The sequence below is a fragment of the Coenobita brevimanus genome, chromosome 78 (assembly GCF_032717465.1).
Source record: "Coenobita brevimanus isolate Jiangsu-jjx chromosome 78, ASM3271746v2, whole genome shotgun sequence".
Classification (NCBI taxonomy): domain Eukaryota; kingdom Metazoa; phylum Arthropoda; class Malacostraca; order Decapoda; family Coenobitidae; genus Coenobita; species Coenobita brevimanus.
Genome location: NC_137031.1, coordinates 2,025,355 through 2,043,924, shown reverse-complemented (window position 1 = coordinate 2,043,924; position 18,570 = coordinate 2,025,355). Strand labels below are relative to the sequence as shown.

Genomic DNA, 18,570 nt, shown 5'->3' with positions numbered 1-18,570 from the left:
CACACACATACAGCTGTTTTTGGCCTTCCCATTAAGCCTCCAAACAAGATAAGACACAGTTATATCACAGTATTGTATTTGTCGCCTAAAGTCACTATTTTATATATTTTTATCAACAGGTTTTAATGTCTCCGTGATATGGATACTTGTTCCTGTACCCCTACTACTACCACAAGGTTATAGTGAAGGTAGGAGGGTTTTGGAATGCCAGAGGTTATGTATAGCCTGGTAACTAAAGGGTTAAATACATATGACACGTCTTGTCACACTTTATTATTAGAGGGAAAATATATTACAAATTGGGGTTCTTGGATGTAACTGCTTCCAATCATACTACAGTGACCACAACAACTATAACAACTAAAAAAAACTATAACTCGAGTGTGTTTTGTCATGGTAGAGAAGGCATTTGGCATCAGCAAAAAGTAGCATAAACAGTCAGCTCATCTACGGTCAGTCACTGCCCTCCAGATTATGATGCATGGATGTAAGCAAAACCACCCAGTTGGTGAGTTGACATCATTATTCTCCATTACAAAGAGTCTTTGGTAGGTTAAACATCAGCATCTAGTAGCAGCATGAATTAAACACAATCTGGAAGCCACTGTAGCAAAGTAATAGGTCAGAACTGTAGGAAAAATAGGAAAAACTGCTCAACCGCAAATAGCCAAACCACTCCAGCCCTTGGTATAATAATGACAGCACAGGAAGATAGACCATGATGAACCACACTGGCTTGGTTTGATGGTTTCAGCTAGGACCAGTGGCTTTGATCCATGCTCTGACATAATACTGTATTGACAACACAGATCGGTAGGCCATGATGACTCTCACTGGCTTGGGTTTGGAGGAGTCAGCGGCAGCAACATTCTCCGCAACATCTCCCTGCCGGACATTGTGCAGCGCAGCGTGTTTCTCACCTGTAACACACAAGCACGAGGTGATGCGTTGAACATAAGGGCAAAGCAAGAAGTTAGGGAAAGGAGAGATGTTGCCATGAGTGAGTGTAACGCAAAGGTGTTTTTTAATGTTATTTTATTGTTTTGTATCGTTAAAGCACCATATGTGCTTAAATGCTACACTGAATTTTATAGGACATCAATGATGTTAGAGAAAGAGAAGTTTGTAGCATGTAATGCGTCTTCCAGAAGGTATGATTATTTATTGTGTAACTTATATAAGAACCTAATTGTGAACAATATAACGTATTGGGATTATATGACACGAAGCAGAATAAATCAGAGAATGTTTACAATGTTACAATGTTAGGGAAGTGACAAGGGATCGACCTAGCTTGAAAAATTGTGTATGGAGGAGTGTTTGGCAATGGTATGGCACCCCTTCTTTATCTTGACAGTTGTCGCATTGATTCTGGCTGTTAGGTAATTTTATTTCAGCAAATCACTCCGCTAGAGGTCGCTTTCCCATGAGATACACCGCGCTGCCTCACACCACCAGTTGCTGTGTTGTTTTCACACCGACCACACGCATACTCCGACTTGGGAATCAAGATTTGGCTGCCTTCTTCCCGTTATCCATTTAGGAGCGGAAAGGCTTTGCCTCAGCCTGTTGGGACTTTGATGAATGGTTGCGGAGAGAACGGACGTGTGCTGAACTCTCCTCCAGATTCCAGGGCTGCCCCACCGGCAATAGTTTTGCACTTTCTCGGATTAAAGTTAGGTTAGCTAGCGTTCACATTCCTCCCTACCCTTATTAGAGATATAGTAGGTGTCTGTATCTGTTTACTGAGATTGCCTTTGCTTACTCACCTCTGGAGTGTACCCCCCACTGATCGCTCTGGGGTGTGAGTTACACACGGGCGCGTCCTCCCGAGAGTGGTTTGAGAGGGTAATCTCAGGCTAGGTGTGTCTTTCCCAGGTACCTTGTCCCTTGCTTGTTTTTCTCCTTCTTCCCACTTCCCCCTCACGGGGGAAGTGGTTGCTATGACGGACGCCCCTGCTGCCTCCCCCCCCCTTCAGGGGGGGAGGTGGTCCTGACGAAAGTAGGAACGACCGGACTGACCACCCCCAGACTGACGGACGCCAGACTCGAGCTCCACTTGACATCCCCGTAGCTAATGCGACCTACGTTATCCTTCATGCGCTAGGTTCCACTCCCCTGTCCAGTCTCAATCCCTTCCTTATCAAGAAGGTGATTGACCACTGTGCGGGAGAAGTCGAACAAGTTAAAAAACTTGCTAATGGAGATCTCCTGGTCAAAACTGTAAACTCGGCACAAGTAAAGGATTTGTTGAAACTGCGCAAATTCCATTGTTACGATGTCGAAGCCAAAATCCCAGTCTCCATGAATTCTTGCAAGGGTGCTGTCACTTGCAGGGATCTCATGGTGATGAGCGAGGACGAGATCGTAAGTGAATTGGCGCAGCAAGATGTCATAGAGGCTAAATTCATAACTCGCTACTCGGAAGGCATAAGGACGAAGACAGCAACTATCATCTTGACGTTTGCCAAATCTTCTCTTCCTAATGAAATAAAAGTTGGTTACGAAATTATTCACGTTCGGCCGTACATCCCTAACCCTTTGCGTTGCCTGAAATGCCAGCTGTATGGGCATGGTACAAAGACTTGTCGGGCTTCCCAGCCAGTGTGCGGCAAGTGTGCAAGCCAGGGTCATGATGCGGAAAGTTGCACATCAGAGACAGTACGTTGCTTTCACTGCAAGGGTACTCACTCCACTTCCTCTAGGGATTGTCCCAAGTGGAAGGAGGAGAAGGAAGTCTGCACAGTGAAGGCAACTGAGGGTATTTCCTACTACGAAGCTAGGAAAAAGGTGAAGGAGTTGCATGCAACTCCCACGCCGAATAGGTCCTATGCTTCGGCGGTAATATCCCGTCCTGTGATGTGCTCTGTCGAGACGCAGACTGACCCTGTCTTTCTCCCTCCTGCCGCTCACAGTACATCTCCATCTCGACCTCCTGTCCGTTCCAACTCTCTCACTGACATCCCTAAAGCTTCAACTTACTCTCAGGCTGCTGCTGCCTCTCCATCAGTACGGCCTAAAACGAAGCCTGACAAGCCTACTAAGAATAACATGACCACCCTCACGAAACAGTCACGTCCTCATGTCCTTCCGGTTCCTACTCCAGCGAGGGAGAGAAAGGTTAGCTCTTCCTCGGGGGAGGCTGGGAACCTAGTTATTGATGATAATATGGAGGTTTCCATTAACAAGCACCGGGATAGGTTCCCCGGTAGTCGCTCGCCTGCCGGCAGGCGACAAAAAAAGACAAAGCACACTGGCCCCCAACGAAAATCTTAAACCGTCGCTTTCACTGTATTACAGTGGAATTGTAGAAGTATTGGGAATAATTACAAAATATAGCAATCTTGCTTTCTATACACAGGCCAGACGTTGTTTGTTTACAGGAGACACGCCTGGAGGATCGTCCTGATCCTCCACAGTTCAAACACTACCACTCGTATAGAAGATATGAAGGTCACGGAGTTGCCATTTACACACACAAATCACACCCACAAACGGAAGTGATTCTAAATTCTACTCTGGAAGCTGTCGCGTGCAGAGTAAAATTTAATAACACGTATCTGTCTATTTGCTCTCTGTACTGTCCTCCACATGGCCCCATTGATAGTGATGCTTTAAATTCACTAGTGGAACATCTGCCTGGAAATAAGTTAGTGTTGGGCGATTTTAACGCCCATCACTATCAATGGGGTAGCTTGAGGATTGATGGTCGTGGGGAGCAAGTAGCCGACCTAATACTACAGTCCAACCTCTGTCTTCTGAACGATGGTAGAGCGACTCGTGTAGATGATCGTACTGGTAACTTTTCGGCCATTGACTTATCTTTGGCCTCCCCTTGTATACATCAAGATTTCTCATGGGACCCTTACGACGACTCCTTGGGAAGTGATCATTTACCCATCTGTCTTTCTTATACACGCGACATCATTTCGGACCCTCCACCTCCAAAATTTAACTATAAGAAAGCAGATTGGGGATCCTTCTCAAGGATCGCCAATTTAGATATATCTGGGGAGACCATAGATGTTAAGGTCGAAAATATAACCCAATCCATATTACACGCAGCTGAGGCTGCTATTCCCAAGACTTCTACAGTTCATGCGAAGCATAGAGCACATTGGTGGACGCCGGATTGCCGACAAGCATTAAGAAAACGCAATAGGAGATACAGGATTTTTGATAGTCAGCCCACTGAGAAAAATTTTATTGCATACAAACAGGCACGGGCTGAGGCAAGGAGAATAATAAGAAGGGCCAAACGTGACTCCTGGCGGTCCTTTGTGTCCACGGTGACTCGTACAACACCATTACGTAAAGTCTGGTCCACCATAAGAATATTAAATAATAAAGGCCCATATTTCCCCATTACCACCTTGCAAGTAAATAATAACATCTATGACGAGCCCGTGGACGTTGCTAACATCCTCGCCAGGAGTTTTTCTCATGTAAGTAGCTCAGCCAATTATGACCCGCGTTTCCAACATCATAAACGCACGGCTGAGCTACAGATATTAGACTTTGCCACAGAAGACGTAAACTCCCCATACAACCAAGAGTTTACGCTAGATGAACTGCTCCTTGCCCTTAAATCCTGTAAAGACACCAGCCCTGGACCAGACACCATCACGTACGGTATGATCCAGCATCTTAATCAGGACAACCTGATTAAGATGTTAGCATTGTACAATGAGATTTGGGCGTCTCGAACGTTCCCAAACTCATGGCACTTTGCGCACGTCATACCAATACCCAAAGAGGCTGGTCGTCTTATGAATCCCACTTCATTTCGTCCTATTGTGTTGACTTCTTGTCTATGTAAGGTCATGGAACGTATGGTTAACAATAGGCTTCTTTTTGTTTTAGAGTCGAAGAATTTGTTAAATGATCAACAATGTGGCTTCCGTAAATACAGAAGTTCACTAGATCATTTAATGAATTTGGAGCATTGTATTGCAGAGGCATTTGCCAATAAAGAATTCATGATAGGGGTGTTCTTGGACATCCATAAAGCCTATGACATGACAGGGCGACACGGTATATTAATGAAGCTCTATGCTTATGGTTTAAGAGGAAATTTGCCTGTTTTTATTTCAAATTTCTTAAGGGACAGAACTTTCTCTGTCAAACTGCCCCGTAACGTAACATCGGATATATTTATCCAGGAAAACGGGGTGCCGCAGGGAAGTGTGCTTAGTCCTACTTTATTTAGTATTATGATCAATGATATTCTGTCATCAGCTCCCATCCCGAGGAATCTTAAATACTCACTCTACGCTGACGATTGTGCAATATGGCACTCTTCCCGTAATGCACAATTTTCGGCTGGGCGGATTCAAGCAGCCCTTGACTCCGTCCACCAATGGGCCTTGCAGTGGGGATTTAAGTTTCCCGTACGTAAGTGTGCCGCTATAGTTTTCACTAATCGTAACGTACCTAATTTGTGCTTAACTTTGGATAATCAGGCGGTACCTTTTCAGAATTCTGTAAAATTTTTAGGAATACATTTTGATCGTAGAATGAATTTTAAACTTCACGTTAATACTTTGCTTGCTCGTTGTGATAAACCGTTAAATGTCCTCAAGTACCTAGTGGGTACTACCTGGGGTGCCGACAGAAAATCTTTATTAATGGTGTATAAGTCCCTTATTCGATCAAAGCTAGACTATGGCGCACAGGTGTATGGCTCAGCATCTGATGCCACGCTGAAAGGATTGGATGTGTTACAGAATAAATGCTTGCGAATGTGTCTTGGAGCTGTACGGTGTACCCGTGTGGCTCGTATGGAAGTGGAGGCGAATGTGCCTCCCCTCCGTATTCGCCGTGACCACCTGGCCTTGTCCTACGGCGTAAGGACATTTAGAAAAAGTAATATCGGCAATGTGGCCTGTACCCCCCTGCTTCAGTACCACCACCTTCTGCGGGGGGTGCGTCGGCCACTTGCCGCTCGCCTCCACTTACTGACTCAGGAGCTTGGTGTGGACCCCAGTGACTGTGACAAGTTGGTGCTTAAAAATATAGCGCCTTGGGAGCCACCCAGCTTTACAGTGGATGTATCATGGCTCCCAGCACCAAAGGCCAAGGCGCCGGAGGCGGAGGTCCACCACTTGTTTCGTAACATCATTGTTCGTCACTTGGGGTCCCATCAATTGTACACCGACGGCTCCAAGTCGAGTGAATGTGTGGGTGCAAGTGTGTGGTCGACTGAATGTGCCCTCAGGTATCGGTTGCCGACTCATACATCTGTGTTTACTTCAGAACTTTTTGCTATTGACAAAGCCATAGACTATGCTCTCAATTCTAGGCATGACTCATTTGTCATATTCTCAGATTCAAAATCAGCCCTTCAGGCAATTGCATCTTGTACTACGGACTCTCACGAGATCCAGGGCCGCATCGTTAATAAGTTGCATTCATGCAACAAGTCATTCACGCTGATCTGGGTGCCTGGTCATTGTCGTATCTACGGCAATGAGCAGGCTGACTTACTTGCAAAGTCGGCTGTAGAACTCGAGGAGACTTGGGACGTTCCTCGTGATCTACGGTCGAGTCTCTCTCTCGGAAAGAAATCAATATATCTTCTGTGGCAAGGTGAGTGGACCAGACTAAATATTCCAACTTGTAAGCCGTACCTGGGCGACTGGGACACTGCCAACCGTCCCAGTCGCCTAGAAGAAAAAGTGTTGGCACGGTTACGTCTCAATGCCACCATTTTAACCCACATAAAACCATATATGGAAAGACGCTTCCCACCGCACTGTGACATCTGTAATGCAGTGTTATCTATCAGTCATATCATCCTGGGCTGTCGGCGATTTATTCGTGAACGTGCTTCACTTATAAATTACTGCGGCGCAGTAGACGTACCCTTCACCCTTTCCACCATCCTGGGTGATGGGGACATTGTTATGACTGATAAATTGATGGCTTTCTTGAGACAGACCGGACTGATCAGAGTGATGTGACTTTTTTTACTGTGTGGTTATGGTTTTTATGAAGAGTAAATATGTATATATTGTAATATTAATTAGGGTTGACAGTTGACATATTTTAAATAGTTCCTCCTCCCACCGATCTATTTCTAATATTGATGTCCCCTACATTAAGCCAAGTTCCTCGCCTGACAGTCACCAGCTGATGAGTGCAAGTGTGCAATATAGGAAGGTATTGGGCACTTGCAGTCGATGGTGGTCTGCTGGGCGAGATTCTTCACTTTCTGTACAAATTATGTAAATACATTATATTATCTTGCTTAAGTTATTCTAATTAGGGACGACAGCTGACGTATATGGAAATGTTCCTGACTCGTCTGGTTCCCTTTCATATATTGATGTCCCCTATATTAGGTTGTGCCTCGACTGACAGTTACCAGGTGATGAGTGCAGGTATGTCATGTAGAAAGGCATTACATATCTGCAGTCGATGGTGTTCTGTTAGTCGAGGTATTTTTACCATTAGTGTAGGTCTAGCTATTTGTCTCTGTAGGATTTAGTATAGGTTAGCGATTTGTCTGTTAGGTGATTAGTTTTAGGGTCTTTAGATTAGTTTTTCTTTATAATATAAGGTATAAAAAATATAAAACCAAGAAAAAATAAAAAAAAAAATAAAAAATAAATAAGATTAAAATTATTATATATATATGTACGTTTGCATGAAAGTGTGTCTGTATGTATGCATGGAAGTGTGTGTGTGTGTGTGTGTGTGTGTGTGTGTGTGTGTGTGTGTGTGTGTGTGTGTATGTATGTATATATATATATGTTTGTATATATATGTATATATATTTAAATGTATATACATATATATATATATATAAATGGCCTTAATAACCAGGGGCTTCGACCCCAATGGTTGATAGGCCGGAAAAAAAAAAAAAAAAAAATCAGCCTGTTATCCGTTTAGGAGCAGGTTGCCTCGTCACCCGTGATCCGTGTAGGAGCGGGTAAGTGCCCATTTTGGTGCACTTGGGAGAGTTTACGACTCTCAGACTGAGCCGGCTGTACCACCATTGCCAGCCTGCCGCCGCCATGTCTGATGTCCCGGAAGGATCTCTCGGCAAACAGTTATCAGGCACAGAGGACAAGTTCAGGCATAGGAGCAAGGGTTCATCGCATAGAAAGGATTTGTCCAGATCCACGAACCGCTCTTCCCAACGGGAATGTTCTAGACGGGTACATAAGCATACCCGGGGTCACGGCTCAGATAGTGAAGGTGAGTGTGATCCTCCACCCACTCATCCTTTAACCTCTACTTCACGGGATGAGGTTAATTCTCCACCCTGGGCCATGGTGATGGAAGCTTTGGCTGAGTTACGGAGTGATGTGAAGAAATTGAAGGAGGGGAGAAACTTGGCTACAGGCGGCGCCATTAACATCAGCACTGACCGTGACTTTGGGGAGAATGCTAACAGCCAACCCACAGAGGTGATTGATTCCGGTTTTCAATCGGTTCAGCGTCATGATTCTAGTGGCGACAGTGACATTCAGAGTGAAGTGTTCACTGGTAGTGTCCTCCTGCAGTGCGCCAAGACTTACGGTCCTGTGGAAGATGTATCTGTTGAGGTTGACAAGCATGTTGCCGACATGGTGAATCATGTGTTTGATTACGGCATGCGGGAGGAGGAGTACAAAGAAATTTTGGTTGACGACATTACCAAGAGACCGAGCAACTGTCATGCTCTAGCCCCTGTTGAATGTAACACACAAGTTTTGGATGCGCTGAAAACCGATGCCAAAAAGTCTGATTTTCGTATGAAAGAAGTTAGTAAGGACATTATAAAAGCTGCCATAATAATCACCAAGTCACTCACGGTGCTGGATAAAGTCGCCCAAGAAGGACAACCAGATGTGGCCCATGAAGTCGGCATGCTTAATGGTGCGCTAGCATTACTGGGAAATGCTAACCACAAGAACAACTTGACGCGCCGGTTCATCATTAAGCGCGAGATCAATCAGAAATATGCTCACTTATGCTCAGATAAGGTGCCAATGACTAGGCTCTTGTTCGGTGATGATGTTTCTCAATCTGCCAAGCACATCGAGGAGTCGGAGAAATTGAAAAACAAGATCACACCGAAGAAACCGTTTCAAACATGGAAATTCGGTGCAGGAAAAGTCAGAGGCTTCTCTGGAAAAACCACCTACAGAGGATTTTCGTCCAGGTTCCACCCCAATGGACAGCGGACATATGGACACAGGAGTGACCACCGGCAATCCTTCTCACGGCAGGGTTCGGAGGCAAAAAACTCCAGAGGGCGGGGACAAAGCAATCCCTGGCAATAACTGAGGTGTCATAAATTTGAAGCTGGCAGGCTTCAATATTTTGTGCATGAGTGGCATAAAATAACCAATGACCCTCATATTTTGGATATTGTTGCACATTGCCATCTCGACATTAATGTTGATGATATCAGTCACTTATTTTCTGAAGGAACTGAATATGTTTTTTGTGAGGTGGAAAAGGTCATTATTTGTCAGGAAATTGAAAAGCTGTTAGATCTTAAAGTTATCAAGGAAACACACAGACAAGAAGAACAAATTATATCCCCAGTTTTTCTGCGGGGGAAAAAGGATGGAGGTTTTAGAATGATCCTTAACCTGGAAAAACTAAACAAGCACATTAATTATAAACATTTTAAAATGGAAAACTTCGAACAGGCAATTCGGCTTATTAACAAAGGTGATTACATGGCCTTAGTAGATCTTAGGCATGCATACTATTCTGTCAGTATAGCTGAAGAGCAACAAAAATTTCTTTGCTTTAAATGGCAAGGGAAAATCTATCAGTTTACCTGTCTTCCTAATGGGGTTGCGGAAGGGCCACGTCTATTCACCAAACTAATGAAACCCATTTTTGCTACACTGAGAGAGATGGGACATACCATCACCAGTTTCACTGACGACACACTAATATTACACAGCTCATTGGAAGGATGCTATGAGAGCATACATTCAACAGTAGAGATTCTAAGGAAAATGGGATTTTGTATTAATGCTGACAAATCTGTCCTAGTACCTACAAAACGTTTGGAATATTTGGGGAACGTCATTGATTCAGAGACATTGACAGTTACATTACCTGAACGGAGGAAAGTGAAAATAGTTCAAAGCTGCAAACAATTATATCATAGTAATAGAGACAAAATCAGGAATGTGGCCAGAGTAATTGGGCTTTTGGTCGCTGCAATTCCAGCAGTAGAAATGGGGAAACTGCATTATAGAAAGTTGGAAACTGCTAAAATTTTAGCACTGGAGAAAGAAAAAGGTAACTTTGACAAATGGATGGCTATCACATATGACATGAAAACAGATCTGATTTGGTGGATAAATCTCATTGCATTGCAAGACAGAAAATTTTTTAGGACGGGTACGGAAATAGACCTGTACACTGATGCATCAAATTTAGGTTGGGGTGGTTACCTAAATCATCAACAAATTAATGGAAGATGGTCAATAACAGAAAAAGAATTGCACATCAGTTCTAAAGAACTCAAAGCCATCTTACTGGCAGTGAAATCATTTGCACATCAGATCAGAGGGAAACACATTAAGGCATTTTGTGATAACTCGACAGCGGTAAACTATGTCAATGAAATGGGTGGCACAAAATCCGCAACATGTAATGACATCTGCCTCGAAATTTGGGAATTGTGTGCAGAAAATGATGCCTGGATTACATGCTGTCATATACCAGGTAAAGTTAATCTTATGGCAGATGCTGCATCTCGAAAGTTTAATGACAGACATGAATGGAAATTGAACGAGGACATTTTTAGGGAACTTTGCGAAATCTTTGGGGTCCCAAGCATTGATCTATTTGCATCCAGACTAAATAAACAGGTACCTCGTTTTTGTTCTTGGAAACCCGACCCAGAAGCCGAATACTTTGATGCCTTCTCAATAAGTTGGTCACAGTTTGACCTAATCTACATTTTTCCCCCTTTTGCTCTGATTGCCAGGTGCCTTCAGAAAATGCGAGCAGAGATGGCAAGGGGGTGGTTGATTGTGCCACTGTGGACGTCCCAACCATGGATGGGGACCCTACTCAGAATGCTCATCAAAGAACCACGGCTAATAATGAGAAGGAATAATGTATTGCAACAGCCGTCAGCAGCAGAGGAACACCCCATCATGAAATACACCAGGTTAATGGCATGTCTATTGTCCGGCAACAACTGCGAGAACGAGGCATATGTGCAGCGGGTACGGACATTATCATGGCCTCCTGGAGACCAGGAACTGAGAAACAGTATCGACCACATGTCAATAAGTGGATCCAATTTTGTGATAGACGGCACATCAATCCCCTTAATCCCGCTGTAACGGATATTGTAAATTTCCTGTCCGACACTTTCCACCGAGGTGTGGGCTATGACTCTGTAAACACGGCGAGGGGAGCTCTCTCCTCACTAGGGATAGTTGTGGACGGTTGCAGAGCAGGCAACCACCCTCTTGTCAACAGGCTCCTGAGAGGGGTATTCAACTTGAGACCGTCAAAACCCAGGTATGCAGAGACCTGGGACGTCCAGCTGGTGCTCCAGAAACTGAGAACTATGGAACCTTTATGCAATCTTCCTCTAAAAGAACTAACACTAAAATTAGTGATGCTAATGGCACTCACTCAAGCAGCCAGGGTGCAAACATTACATTTGTTAATGCTAAAAAACATTAGAATTGGCAAGGATTCTGTTTGTGTTTGGTTAGGGGGCAACATTAACCAATGTAGGCCAAAATTCAATGTGCAGTTTGTGGAGTTTAAAGCTTACGCTAAAGATAGAAGACTGTGTGTCTATGAAACATTGAAAATGTACATTGATAAGACTGAACGCTTAAGAAATGATGTGGATCAAGAGAACGGGAACTTATTCATTAGTGTTATAAAGCCACTCAAAAATGTAACAAAAGACACTATTGCGAGATGGATTAGGATAATGCTTAATATGTCAGGAATGGACACAGGAAAGTACTCAGCTGGCAGTGTTCGGCCGGCTGCATCTTCAAAGGCCAAGACCATGGCTGTGCCGATAACATACATCATGGAAAAGGCTGGGTGGTCAAGGGAGACCACCTTTGCCAAGCATTATGACAAGGAGATAGTTCAGGAGCTTGACACATTCCAAGAAGCTGTACTAGAATAGGGAGTAGGTATTTATTGTGATAAGAAAGTCATCATTCTTTTGGCAAGCTACTAAAATTTGTAAATTTCTTATAATACAGCGGGTTTTGAGTCATGGTTGTCTTATTTCACCAAATCCACACTTATATAACTTCAAAATGTCAAAGTACGACACCCACATGGCTTCAAAACCTCATGGGAAAGCGACATCTAGCGGAGTGATTTGCTGAAATAAAATTGATGAAGTACATGAGACTTACCGCAGGTCAGTTGAAATGTGCTTCGAATTTTATGAAGCAAATCACCTCTGCTAGAAGGGAGCTTTCACATGCCCTCCACTCCCTCCCTAAGCTATGCAGCGTCACATGGATAAAACAGTGTAAACGGTAGGAAATGATACTCTACTTGTCATGTGGGTGATCGTACACTTTAAAGTCTGGTGGTGTGCGGCAGCGCGGTGTATCTCATGTGAAAGCTCCCTTCTAGCAGAGGTGATTTGCTTCATAAAATTCGAAGCACATTTCAACTGACCTGCGGTAAGTCTCATGTACTTTATCAATTATGAAGCGATGTATTCACGGGTGTACCCATTGGGTGGAACAAGGATTCCGGGGACTTGACTGGTGAATGAATGAGTATGTGACCCATTTAATTGAGCTTGTTGTTGATTAGCTTATCACTATTGTATTCTTTCCTTTTCCCACCACAGGAGGAAAGATGTGGTGACATATCCATTCTCTCTCTCTCTCTCTCTCTCTCTCTCTCTCTCTCTCTCTCTCTCTCTCTCACCACAAGTAAACCTACCTTGATTCTTTTCTCCTGCCCTTCCTCTCAGCCCATCTGTCTTGCCCATTCTCCTTCCCACTTTTTACCTACCTGTGTTTTTTTTTTTTTTTCCTTTCACTCGCTTTTCTCTCCCTTCATCAATTTCTGCTCCTTCCATCAACCCTAACCTCGAAATTCTTTCTTCCCAACTTTCTCTTCTCTCCCCCTTACTTCTTCTCATTTCTTTATTCTCTCCTTCCTGTATTATAACTTCTCTCCTCCTTTACTCCTCTCAATTCCTCTGTCGTTCCCTCCTTCCCTTTCTCCTTCCATCTTCCCCATGCCTTACTTACAACTTCACTTTTATCTCTCTCAATTCCTTCCATCATTCTTTCCTTCTTTCCTTCTCCCCTCGTGTCTTACCTACAACCCCACCTTTACCTCTCAGTTACTTCTTTCTTTCTTTCTTTCCTTCCTCCCTTCCTTCCTTCCTTCCTTCCTTCCTTCCTCCCTTGCTTCCTTCCTTCCTTCTGCCCCCGGTGCCTTACCTACAACCTTGAGTGTGAAGAAGAGTGATGTTGGTGGATGTGAAGTCAGTTGGCATTCGTATAATCCCTCATCACTCCGCCGGACATCACGCACCCACAGTTCCCACACCTGAACAACACACAAGTAATAATAATAATAATAATAATAATAATCTATCTATATATACCTAGGCTGCTTCCCCCAAGGAAAGGGAGGTAGCCGAGACAGGACGACACACTCCCCATTTACTCATCCACTCAAACACATTCATTCGCATCTTATCCCCAAAGGGGAGAACGGACAGATCCTCACTGCACCACACCACACAAGGGTCAACCGCGCAGTGCAATCAGTGACATCAGCAGCAGGGCCCGACAGCAGAGCTGGTTTACCCCTGCCACATCATAATAGACCCATCCTCTTACCCGCACCTGACCTGACTAGCTGATCAGACCAAATGCGGGAGAATATCCCCTCAGGGCTGCGTCATCATTTATTCATTCACAATTTCTCTCCATTTATTTCTGTCACGCACAGCCACTCTTCCTTGCTCAACAAACATCCCTCTTGCATCCAGCGCTCTCTTCACACTGTCTGTCCATCCTATTCGTGGTCTTCCTCTCAGCCTTACACCTCTCACATCAGATCTAGTTATCTTTTTCACCAATCGCTCATTATCCATTCTCTCCATATGCCCAAACCATTGCAACACCCTCTGCTCAACTCTACCAGCCATCTCCCGAACAACTTCAGTTCTCCTTCGCACTTCATCATTTCGCACTCGATCCATACGCGTCACTCCACACATACTCCTCAGACACCTCATCTCCATTATATTCAAACTTTTCCTCTCTGCTACACCCATATAATAATTATAATAATAATAATAATAATAATAATAAAATACTCATAATAATGTTCCACGATTTAACGGTTTATATGGATTTTTGGTAATTTTGGGTATTTTGGCCAATATTAATATAGAGATATTTGGTAATTTTAAGGATGTACAATTTGCAAAAATGGGAGATTTAGGAATGATCGTGGTTAAAGGGTTTTTACAGTTTTAGGGAGCTTGGCGATGTGTAAGGAATTTCGGGTAATTTGGGGATTTTTGTCGACTTCACTAAAGTTTCACGATGTTTGGCAAATTTTGAGATTTTAGGGATTTCTGCGGTCTCAAGAATTTGTGGATTTTTTTTTTTTTTTTTAACTCGGGCTGTTTGGGGATTTTGACGATTTTGGAGAATTTGGCGGTTTCAGGATTTGGAGAGAGAGAGAGAGAGAGAGAGAGAGAGAGGATATGAATGCATTAACAGGGTCGGATCCAGCAGTTTGGAAAAAGGGGGATAATTCTTAGCATAATTGTCAATAAAATCACCGAAACAGTCAAATTAAAATGCACTTTGCTTGCGTCAGTCACAGGAGTACAATAATATAGGCAAGTGTGAGTGACTAAGATGCAGTAATGTATTTATTGCAAATATTTCTCTTCGACAAGGAGAGTATGCTTTCACTCCTGTTTGTTTGTTTATCTGTCTGTTACAAGGATTATTCAAAAACTAAAAGAGATATTTGGACCAAATTTGTGGGTAGGTAGCCCATGTCCCAGGGAACAATCAGTTAACTTTTGGGACCGATCCGGATAGCATTACAGATTCTGGATCCGGAAAACATTTTTTGTGAAACCTTAATCAGTGATGAGAAAACCTGGCCCATTATGAGGAATGATTTGGAAATAACGTTACCCTTGTCGGAGAGATGAGCTCCAGTGAGTGCCCCTCTAGTCTGGTAAATAACATTGCTCCTTTAGTATATGCAATAACTGGCATGCTAAAAATAGCAGGGGAGTACGTCCCCCTACGCCCCCCCAAATCCGTGCCTGTATTAGTGTGTGACAGTACGTGTCTTTGTTGTTGTGTCTGTACGTGCAGCTCGAATGTGTGTGTGTGTGTGTCTGTGTGTGTGTGTGTCTGTGTGTGTGTGTGTGTGTGTGTGTGTGTGTGTGTGTGTGTGTGTGTGTGTGTGTGTGTGTTTGAACCTGTTTAATTGGAGAGGAGATTGTTTTTCCCTCACGCGAGTATGTGGGTAAAAGTTCTTTTTTGTGTCTATACGAGTACATGGAAGCCGATTTGAATGTGCTTGTGTATGCATGTTTGTATTTTTATTGTACGTGCCTGCCATTCCTGCACACACACACACACACACACACACACACACACACACACACACACACACACACACACACACACACACACACACACACACACACACACACACACACACACACACACACTATAAACTTTAAACATAAAACAAATACACCTGTTGTAATGAATACAAACTCACACGCATGCGGGCGTCCACAGGTATGCAATATAAACTTTGCAAATAAAACACATTTCCTCTCTCTCTCTCTCTCGCTCTCTCTCTCTCTCTCTCTCTCTCTCTCTCTCTCTCTCTCTCTCTCTCTCTCTCTCTCTCTCTCTCTCTCTCTCTCTTTCTCACACACACACACACACAAACGTGCAATGAAACATATCACTCGCTCTTGCTTTGCGCGCGTGAGTATTAAAGGAGACCAGTGCCACAAGCAGCATGTGAGAAATGGCAAGTAAACTTATTGGAGAGAGAGAGAGAGAGAGAGAGAGAGAGAGAGAGAGAGAGAGGCTTTTACCCGCATGGGGGGTAGCCGGGACAGGCCGACACTTTCACCAAAATACTCATCCACACACACACACACACACACACACACACACACACACATTTACTCTTATCTTAGCTTCTAAGGGGAGAAGTGACCGCTCTTCACCGCACCACGTTGCTCGAGGGTCAGTTGCGCAGTGCAATCCAGCGACACCCGCAGCAGTGCCCGAAGGAAGAGCTGGTTTACCCCTGCCACTTCATTATGGACCCATCTCCTTACCTGCACCTGACCCGATCAGCAGATCAGACCAGATGCGGGAGAACATCCCGTCAGGGCCGCGTCACCGTTTATGCATTCAGTTTCTCTCCAGTCATCCCTATCACGCACAGCCACTCTTCCTTGCTCTACAGACATCCCTCTCGCATATAACCCTCTCTTCACACTGTCTATCCATCCTATTCGTGGTCTCCCTTTCAGCCTTACACCTCTCACATCAGATCTAGTTATCTTTTTCACCAATCGCTCATTGTTCATTCTCTTCATATGCCCAAACCATCGCAACACCCTCTGCTCAATCTGATCAGCCATCTCCCGAACAACTCCAGTTCTCCTTCGCACTCACTTCTCATTCGATCCATACGCGTCACTCCACACATACTCCTCAGACACCTCATCTCCATTACATTCAAACTTTTCCTCTCTGCTACACCCATATTCCATGTTTCAGCCCCATATAACGCAGTCGGTACCACAACACCCTCATACAGCCTTCTCTTTACATCCATTCTAAGCTAACGACATCTAAACACTTTTTTCATTCCTTGCAGAACCTTTCCTACTTCATTTATTCTAAACTTCACTTCTGCATCTATTCTTCCATCCCTAGCAACATGTGACCCTAAATACTTAAAACACTCCACCTCCTCAAGCAACTCACCATTCAAAACTATATTCATCCTCCTACCATCTACCAACCTCGTACACTTCATCACTTTACTCTTATTCTCATTCAGTCTCAATTATCTTCGTTTCACACACCTTCCAGCTGTCTCAGTCTCTCCGAATTAGCCACTAGTGCAGTTTCATCTGCAAACAGCAGCTGACTCAGATTCCAGCCCTACCATCAACATTCACCAGATGATAATATAATAACAATAATGAAAATAATAATAATAATAATAATAATAATAATAATAATAATAATAAACAAATGGGAAGGGGATTGTTGTTGTTTGGCCTGTCTCATCTGGACGTCAAGCCGGTGGACTGCAGGCTGAGGCTGCCCTTTTCCTACAGTCCACCACCTTGCCTTCGAGGGACAGGAAGTTGAGGGACGTTGTATAACCGGGCAGTGGGGTCGCCAGATTGAAAAGATGCCACTGCGTGAAGGCGCCCCTCCCCAGAACCGTATTGTCTTGTAAATGTTGTTCTTGGTGTAATGTTGAGTATTTACGGACATGTGCTGGAAGCTAATCAAGGACATTATTTTATTTGGGGTACTTTATTAGAGCGGTATATTAAAAGGTTCAGTAAGGTAAGATTTCCCTCTGTTTGGAGGAGTTATTCCATGGTACGGCTTTCGTTAACCCAATTTTTAATCAGTATTTGCAGTACCTTAGCCCTGTACCTGAAGAGGATTGTGCAGTATGTTGTTTATGTAAAATAATATTTCCACGTGCTGCAAATGCAAAGCAAATATGCAGTGCTACTGAACTGTTTTACTTTTTCCAGCAACGAATTATACATGCCTTACAGAGCTACCAGTCTACTTGCAAACATGTTCGGGTCTACTTAGTGCAGGTGGCGACATCTGAAACTCAGTGCCATTTTAGACACGGTAGAATGAGATCCTCAAACTTACATGTTTATGCCAATAGTGTACATTATTTGTGTGATTAACTGAATGTTAAATATATACTCAATGTTATTAGGTAATAATACACGTATTATCTCGCATATAACGAGAAGATACATTTCTCTTAGCACGATGTTGAAAATATGAAACCTTTTTAAAACCCATCGGGGCTTTGGTCATAAATGTTTTAATTGCCTTAAGTACAACAAATTACACTATCTTGATATTGTAAAAAGAACTACTGCTTCTATGGTTAACCAAATAGGAGACCTACTGAATGGTATGATAAAACTCATCCTGCATCATCTGATCAGCATCATACTACACCAGTATATTTCTTTCCCCCACTAATATCAGTCACTTAATGCCACTTTTATATTTACTCTAGAAGCATATCAAAATGCATCCTATTTACGTCTCACAAAGCTCAAGAACTATAAATAGACAGATAGATAGATAGATGGGTAGATAGATAGATGGATAGATGTTACCAATAGGGATGGTCTCCATGGACCCATTTCCCTCCATGAACTTTTCATCATCAGACCAATTTTTTCCAGTAGACTTCTTTCCCCTCACAAACTTATTTTCCCTATAGACTTATTTTCCCTATAGACTTATTTTCCCTACAGACCTATTTTCCCCATAGACCTATTTTCCTTATAGA

The 18,570-nt window shown here is 43.5% G+C and overlaps 1 protein-coding gene and 1 pseudogene across 1 annotated transcript; both read left to right on the top strand.

Moving 5' to 3' along the window:
* Nucleotides 1–8,246: 8,246 nt before the first annotated feature.
* On the top strand, nucleotides 8,247–9,275 carry LOC145408610 (uncharacterized). Its single transcript, XM_080279298.1, has one exon. The coding sequence runs from the start codon at nucleotides 8,280–8,282 to the stop codon at nucleotides 9,273–9,275; it is 996 nt and encodes a 331-aa protein (XP_080135424.1). The 5' UTR covers nucleotides 8,247–8,279.
* A 1,378-nt stretch (nucleotides 9,276–10,653) lies between these two features.
* Nucleotides 10,654–12,130, top strand: LOC145408632 (uncharacterized; annotated as a pseudogene).
* The last annotated feature ends 6,440 nt before the right edge of the window (nucleotides 12,131–18,570 follow it).